This window comes from Cebus imitator, unplaced genomic scaffold, assembly GCF_001604975.1.
Source record: "Cebus imitator isolate Cc_AM_T3 unplaced genomic scaffold, Cebus_imitator-1.0 Scaffold385, whole genome shotgun sequence".
NCBI classification, from domain to species: domain Eukaryota; kingdom Metazoa; phylum Chordata; class Mammalia; order Primates; family Cebidae; genus Cebus; species Cebus imitator.
Window position 1 is genome coordinate 1,420,579 of NW_016107700.1, and position 8,250 is coordinate 1,428,828.

General features: G+C 38.0%; 1 protein-coding gene across 2 annotated transcripts in view; it reads right to left on the reverse strand.

Moving 5' to 3' along the window:
- The window catches only part of RLF (RLF zinc finger), a 79,748-nt gene that overhangs the window by 12,813 nt on the left and 58,685 nt on the right, over positions 1-8,250 (reverse strand). For both annotated transcript variants that reach the window (XM_017507952.2, XM_017507953.2), the window contains one exon: positions 6,798-6,934. In XM_017507952.2, coding sequence (XP_017363441.1) covers positions 6,798-6,934 — 137 coding nt within the window. The remainder of the gene's footprint in view (positions 1-6,797; positions 6,935-8,250) is intronic.

Genomic DNA, 8,250 nt, shown 5'->3' on the forward strand with positions numbered 1-8,250 from the left:
GGCCCTAAAGTAAATATATTTAACAGAATGTATTTTCTTATATTTCTAAAGAGGTAACTAGGGCTCTTATAAGGTGAAATTTTTAAGTAGTTATAAAACTTGCTTCAAAGATTGAAATGAATATATGCTGTCTCAAAAGATAAATGATTGGCCAGGCAGGGTGGCTCATGCCTGTAATCCACGCACTTTGGGAGGCCAAGGTGGGCGAATCACAAGGTCAGAAGTTCGAGACCGGCCTGACCAACATAGTGGAACCCATCTCTACTAAAAATACAAAAATTAGCTGGGCATGGTGGCACATGCCTGTAATTCCAGCTACTCAGGAGGCTGAGGCAGGAGAATCACTTGAACCCAGAAGGTGGAAGTGGCAGATCTCACCATGGCACTCCAGCCTGGGTCACAGAGTAAGACTCCGTCTCGAAAAACAAACAAATTATTTCAGAGACCTTAATTCTCAACCTACCTTTTACCACTTTAACAAATTTGCCTAACTTTGTTGCCAGTGGCAAAATCAAAGCTCACTAAAGCCTTAACTCCTGGGCTCAAGTGATTGTCCCACCTCAGCCTCCCAAGTGCCTGGGATTATAGGCATGTGCCTCTGTGCCCAGCTTTAGTTGGTAAATTTCACTTTATTTTATTTGAGAGAACATAATATTCTGTCACCCAGGCTGGAGTATACTGGTGAGATCTCAGCTTACTGCAGCCTTAAACTCCTGAGCTCAAGTGACTCTCCTGTCTCAGTCTCCTGAGTAGCTGGGACTACAGGTGTGCCACCAAGACTGGCTAAGCTTTTCTTGTTTGGTTGGTTTTAGGGTTTCACTGTGTTGCTCAGGCTGGTCATCAACTCCTAGCCTCAGGTAATCCTCTGCTGGGGTTATAGGCATGAGCCACCACGCCCAGCCCTTTAGTAAAATTTAGATAGTTGACTTCGTTTACTCTTTTATCTTTATACTCTTTATACTCTTTTATCTTTATAATCAGGATTTACTGGCTTTGATAATTTTTGTTCTGTTCAAATAGGACAGATTTTGCATACATATGACAGATACGTAAGTTTTTATTAAGATGCTCAAATCTGAATAAAACAATTTTGTGTTTAAAATGAACATACAATTGTTTATGGGCCAGCTGTGAAAATCGCCCCCAGCCAGGTGAAAAGCTGGGGTCTTTTTTCACAGCTGGTCTATCTCAATTTTCACTTCTTGTAGTTAGGAAAGTAGCACTAGCCAAATAAAGACAACTATTTAAAGACATTTTAAATTAATTGTACTTGTTATAGCTCAAATTTGCCATAATATTAAGCTTTCATCATTTTTTTTTTTCCTGAGACAGTCTTGCTCTGTCGCCCAGGGTGGAGTGAAGTGGCACGATCTCCACCTGCCTCAGCCTCCCAAAGTGCTGGGATTACAGGCATGAACCACCTCACCTGACTTTTATTTTATTTTATTTTATTTTATTTTATTTTATTTTATTTATTTATTTATTTATTTATTTTTAGACAGAGTCTCATTCTATTGCGCAGGTTAAAGTGTAGTGGCATGACCTCAGCTCACTGCAACCTCCACCTCCCAGGTTCAAGCAATTCTCCTGCCTCAGCCTACTGAGTAGCTGGGGACTACAGATGCATCCCACCATGCCCAGCTAATTTTTGTAATTTTAGTAGAGATGTGGTTTCACCATGTTGTCCAGGCTGGTCTTGAACTCCTGACCTCAAGAGATCCACCCACCTTAGCCTCCCATAGTACTGGGATTATAGGCTCAAATAATTTTTTTGAGATAGAATCTTGCTCTGTCGCCCAGGCTGGAGTGCAGTGGTGCAATCTCGGCTCACTGAAACCTCTGCCGCCTGGGTTCAAGCAATTCTCCTGCCTCAGCCTCCAGAGTAGCTGGGATTACAGGCATGTGCCACCATACCTGGCTAATTTTTGTATTTTTAGTAGAGACAGGGTTTCAGCATCTTGGCCAGGTTGGTCTTCAACTCCTGACCTCGTGATCCACCCGCCTCTGCCTCCCAAAGTGCTGGGATTACAGGCATGAACCACTGTGCCTGGTCACTCAAATAATTTTTAAAACAGTAAGTCAGAATGTCTAGGATTTGGTTTATTCCAAATTAAGTATTTCAGGCTCTAAGTATCTTAACTCCAAATAAGCATGATCAAAAATTGGCATATTATGATGTATTTTGTTAAAATATTTGCAAGGTTATAAATCAGTGATGTGAAATGATTACCCACCCAAATATATAAACATGCCTGAAACCATGACAACCAGAATGTTACTTATGAGGGTGGCAAGACGTCACTTCAATCACCCATTCAAATCTGTACACTGGAACACTGAAATCAACATCCAATAGTAACTTAACAACCTGACAGATCAAATATACATTAGAGTAAGTCCTTCAGTTACTATAATAATGGGATTTAAAAAAAAAAAAAAAAAGTCAACCATTGAAAATCATGAAAAATGATGTATACTTCCAAAGTTCAGATAATCTACTGTACCCTTGATTTCGCCCATTACCTAGCTCACTTCAACAAATAATATACAAATTTATAAAAATTGGAAAGAAAATTTGGCTCTGTTAATAGTAAGAAACACATTTTGGTAAAAATCTAGCTACTGAGCAAGAACTTTAAATTACTCTTTGTTTTGGCCAGTGCAGTGGCTCACGCCTGTAATCCCAGCACTTTGGGGGGCCGAAGTGGGTGGATCACCTGAGGTCTGGTGTTCGAGACCAGCCTGGCCCACATGGGGAAACCCTGTCTCTGCTAAAAATACAAAAAAATTTGTCACGTGTGGTGGCTGGCACCTGTAATCCCAGCTACTCCAGAGGCTGAGGCAGGAGAATCACTTGAACCCAGGAGGTAGAGATTGCAGTGAGCCAAGACTGCACCACTATACTCCAGTCTGGGTGACAAGAGTGAGACACTGTCTCAAAAATAAGTATACCAATCAATCAATAAAAACATTACTCTGTGTTTCTACATAGTAACAAGCCCATGAAGTCCAGTTAACATGTTACACTGAGATTCAGAATTTAGGTATTTTAGGAATGAAGTAAATAAAACTGTGTGGAATTAAAAAAAAATTTTTTAAAGCTATTACAATAGTAATTAATCCCCATGACCTCTTTTCTCTCCCACAAAACTCTGTTAAATAAAACACATCTGCCGGTCTTTGCCAGTTACTAGGGACACAACTGTGAGTTAGACAACATACTGGTTGGTATATCACAGTCTAGTTGGGGCAGAGCAGACATGTAACTACTACATCTGAAGAGACACATATGTGTAACACAAAATTTAAGCCCAGACACATTACAGAAAGTAAAGGCCAGTCTATCAAATACTCACTGAAAGCTTACTGTGGAGGTTCAAAGTTCAACTTTATGACTTTAAAATGGCGACAGTAATTACACCCCTTTATATATACATCATCTCACTCAAAATGGTCACCTTACTCAAAATGGTCACCTTTTTCAAATGGCTAATCCAATTATGTTACCATTGCCAGGCATCTACAAGGCGCTTACCTCTCTAGTATTTCTTTAATTTTTTTCAACAGCCAAAAATCTTTTGGGGTCAAGATTAATAAATAAGTTAAACAATAACTGCTATAAAGTTTAAAACATTTCTACTTTTTTCTGTGATTTGTAAATGCCTCTGAAGGAAATTTCTATAAGAATAAAAAATGTTCTGAGTGACACAGTTTTTTGTTTGTTTTTCTTTTGAGATAGGGTCTCATTCTGTTGCCCAGACTAGGGTACAGTGGTGTGATTTTGGCTCACTGCAACCTCCGCCTCCTAGGCTCAAGTGATTCTCCTGCCTCAGCCTCCAGAATACCTGGGATTACAGGTGCGTGCCACTACTGTCCAGCTAATATTTATATTTTTAGTAGAGATGGGGTTTCACCATGTTGGCCAGGCAGGTCTCAAACTGCTGACTGCAAATGATCTACCTTCCTTGGTCTCCCAAATTGCTAGGATTACAGGTGTGAGCTACTGCGCCCAGCCGATAGCTACACAGTTTACATTTCAAATAGTCTTCATCGTAACGACATTCAAGAATGATACGCCCAAGAAATAAATTCTAGCTTATGTGTTTAAAAATAAGCATTACTACTTTTATTACTGTATTTCAATTTTATTGTCATATTTAAAAAATATTGATCTTTTATCCAAAACACCACTTAATTTAAAAAAGTTTCTAAACAAATACTCCCTATATCCCACTACCTCAAACATAACAAAAGAATATATCTCATCTGAACAGAGTTCCTGTGATTAATTTTCCTTAGTAAAATTCAAGTTTTGTTTTTTGAGATGGAGTCACTTTGTCTCTTAGGTTGGCATGACCTTGACTCACTGCAAACTCCGCCTCCCAAGTTCAAGCGATTCTGGTGCCTCAGCCTCCCGAGTAGCTGGGATTACAGGTCCCCACCACCATGCCTGGCTAATTTTTGTATTTTCGTAGAGATGGAGTTTCACCATGTTGGTCAGGGTGGTCTTGAACTCCTGAACTCAGGTGATCCACCCACCTCAGCCTCCCAAAGTGCTGAGATTACAGTCATGAGCCACCACGCCTGGCCAAAATTTAATGTTTCATGTTATTCTAATATTCTAACTCCAGCATCCTACTACAAAAAAAAAAAAAAAAAAGAAAAGGAAAGAAAAGAAAAAGAAAACAAAGGGTTAGAAAAAAAAAAAAAGACATGGCTGGGCACGGTGGCTCACATCTGTAATCCCAGCACTTTGGAGGCCTAGGTAGGTGGATCACAAGGTCAGGAGTTCAACACCTGCCTGGCCAAGATGGTGAAAACTAATCTCTACTAAAAATACAAAATTAGCCAGGCACGGTGGCAGGCGCCTGTAATCCCAGCTACTCGGGAGGCTGAGTCAGGAAAATCACTTGAATCCGGCAGGCGGAGGTTGCAGTGAGCTGAGATCGTGCCTTGTACTCTAGCCTGAGCGAGCAAGCAAGCGAGCAAGACTCAGTCTCAAAAACAAGACAAACAAACAAACAAACAAAAAACAAATATTAGCCAGGCGTGGTGGTGCGCACCTGTAGGCCCAGCTACTCAGGAAGCTGAGGCAGGAGAATCACCTAAACCCACGAGGTGGAGGTTGCAGTAAGCCGAGATTGAGCCACTGCACTGCAGCCTGACAACAGTGTGAGACTCCATCTTTAAAAAAAAAAAAAAAAAAAAAGATGGGATTTCTCCTTGAATTGCTTGAAAGAAGCTTACTTTTAACAAAGTGTAAAATGACTAAGATTTTCTTTCCTTTACCCATTACAGCTTCACAGGAGGCCATAACGCAAAATCTCTATTAATCCCTTCCTGCTACAGAAGAACAGCATTAATCCTGGAGCCACTAACAGCTTTAGGAGAGTGAATGGTGGCTAACTGAAGAAGAGGGGAAAATTTAAAACACAATCTATAACACATTCCATGTATGGTTTAATTTATTCTTTGTATTGAAAACCTAGCTATAAATTGTAGATATTTTTTCATTATAATGAAGTTACATTTAAGTCCCTGTCCCACCATCTCCTTTCTCACAGGAGGTATAACTCTGGCATAGCTGACTGGGTGGTAGAAAACTACAATTTGAATTTTGGACTGGGCCAAGAAAACAAGTATACAGAAGAAAAGTGCTGGATGGTAAGTCCAAACCCTGGGCTTGAATCTCAGCTCTACTACTTTAGCCTTGAGACCATGAACAATTACAAGTTTTATCTGGCCCCTATTGCTCTGCTGCCTCATCTGTGCAATAATTATTACGAGGACTGGGTGAGATTACAGTACAAAAAATTTCTACACAAAATAATAAACAAAAGAAATATAGTAACATACAATGGTATTAACCATAAAACTATACAGAAAGACAGATGATCCAGAGGGAGATCAATGAGGGCTGAAGTACACAAAAGGCTTTACTAGGTTTTCCTATAAACAAAATGCTCATTTCCAATTTTAAGCCATCCTTAGGTTCTGAAATACTCAGAGCTCCTCTAATCAAGATTATGCAAATCCAACCCATTCTTACAATTAAAGTTCAAATATTACTTCCTCCCTGACACCTTTCTTTAATACTCTGGTGTACAGTAAGCACCTCTCTCTGATCTCCTATAGCATTATCCATACCACTAATCTGATACTTACTGACAAGAGAGTCTTACATTTTAGAGGTTTCCTGTGTATCAGGTTTGTCCCTTTGGCCTAAATAGATTCAATACAGTTAGAATGAAAGAACCATCGGTACACTTACTGTTTCCTTTTTAGCAACTAAGTATTCTGTAGGCAAACAAGATATAAATTGAATTAAAACCAAAATAATGCAATTCAACTATAGAGTTCCAAATTTGCAAAAGAGATTACTATTCAAATGAATTTCCTTTTTTAGTGCTAGTTTGACCTAGAAACCTAGATAATTTGATCCTTTTCATTTGTGGGTTCCCAAACAAGAGTGGGGAGTGACCACCCAGAAGATACTAAAAAAATGAAAAACAATCTAACACAGGTTTGTTTCATATTGACAAAATTTTATCTGCAAGGTAGAAGACACATTGGAGTTAACAGATAACCCTTTATGGGATGATCAAGAGGAACATATTTTACTCTTTCTTGACTAGATTAAACCAATGGTATTTTTACTTAAATGATTTTACATGGAAGCAAGAAGCTATTCACCGGCCATGTTAGGTTTTAAATTATGAACAAATTAACATTTACATAAACCCTAAATGCTATACTATATACTAACAAATAAAGGGTGTAAAACTAAATATACTTACCAAGAACAATATACACTTGCAGTTTGGAGCTGCTGGGTAAGGTAAGTCGTACAAAGAACAAATGCTGTGTTATCCTGCCCCTCAGATTCCAGATTACATATGATGTCTAGTACTTCCTTGCAGTCGACCTTTGCAATCTATCAAAAATGAGATGACTAAGTCAAAAAGAAAATGGTGACTTTTCAGTAAACTTTGTTATATAATGTGAAACTTCTTGATGAGGCAAAAATTAGAGACATAATTTTCTCCTGCTAATGAATGAGTCTTCTGGCATGAATATTTCACATAAGAAAATATTAAAGAAGGGAACAGATACTATAAGGAAGCTCTACTTCAGTCTCAATACAGATAAATACATTTTTGCAATTTAAAATAAATACTTTTTATGAACATTGCTACCATATGAGTCAAATCATATATAATAATCTCAGGTTATTATCACCTAAAGTGTTATTATCTTTTTTTTTCCTCTCCTCTTCTTGTCTTCCCCCAGTATCCATGACCACAGTTGGGTCACTCTGGTTACACATAGTAAAACACACAGCTTATCCTCACTGTCAGAGGGGCTAAAGGAGGCCAATTCAGGAACTGTTTTAAATACAAATGCTACATAAACACCATTCTTTCATAGGAGGAAAATATCTAGTGTATAAATGAGTTTTTCAAAACCCTTTTAGAAACACATCTTTCCATTTACACGACTTAAATCTTTAAAAAAGCAACAAACAAAAACCCTCTGGCAAATCAGTCAAATTCTCTGGGGCTCCTTTCATATACTGAAAAACAGTAAAAAAAAAAAGTGAACTAGACCTTTAAAGACCCTTTCTCGTTCTCTACTTTATCAACTTCCCTGTCTTAGTAAACAGAATATGAACACAATCTACTTCATCAGTCTGTCTGCATTATATCAACTATACTGGGCATCAAATATAAAAAACAGGGAAAATCTCAGGACAAATGAGGTATGCATCAGAGCAAATGAGGTAAACAGCTCAACTCCTCAAGAGTGCTACGCAGTTACAAGGGGGTGGTTCTAAGGCTCTAATTTTAGTCATATCTTCAGGTAGGTGCAGAAAGGCTTTTTTTAAAACTCAGCTCAAATGCTATTTTCTTACAGAATCCTTTCCTGACTTCTGAGGTCATGTTATTTGGATGGCTGTCAAACACTCAAATTTCTCCTTTGTAGCACTTATTTCTAGAACATTTTTTAATTTTTTCAAGTAAGTTTTACTGTATTATCTCATTTTCTTTTGTCATATCTCAACATGACAAATCTATAAGACCAGCAAGACAGACAATATTATTCCTATTTCACAAATAAAAAATGAGTTTAAAAGTTTATTTTTAAATTAAAAATGTTTGAGTTGGGCTATTATTTATTCTGCCTCGGGCCAACATTTAACCTGCAGACAATGCAAACAGACTCATTATTTTTACTTTTTTTTTTTTTTTT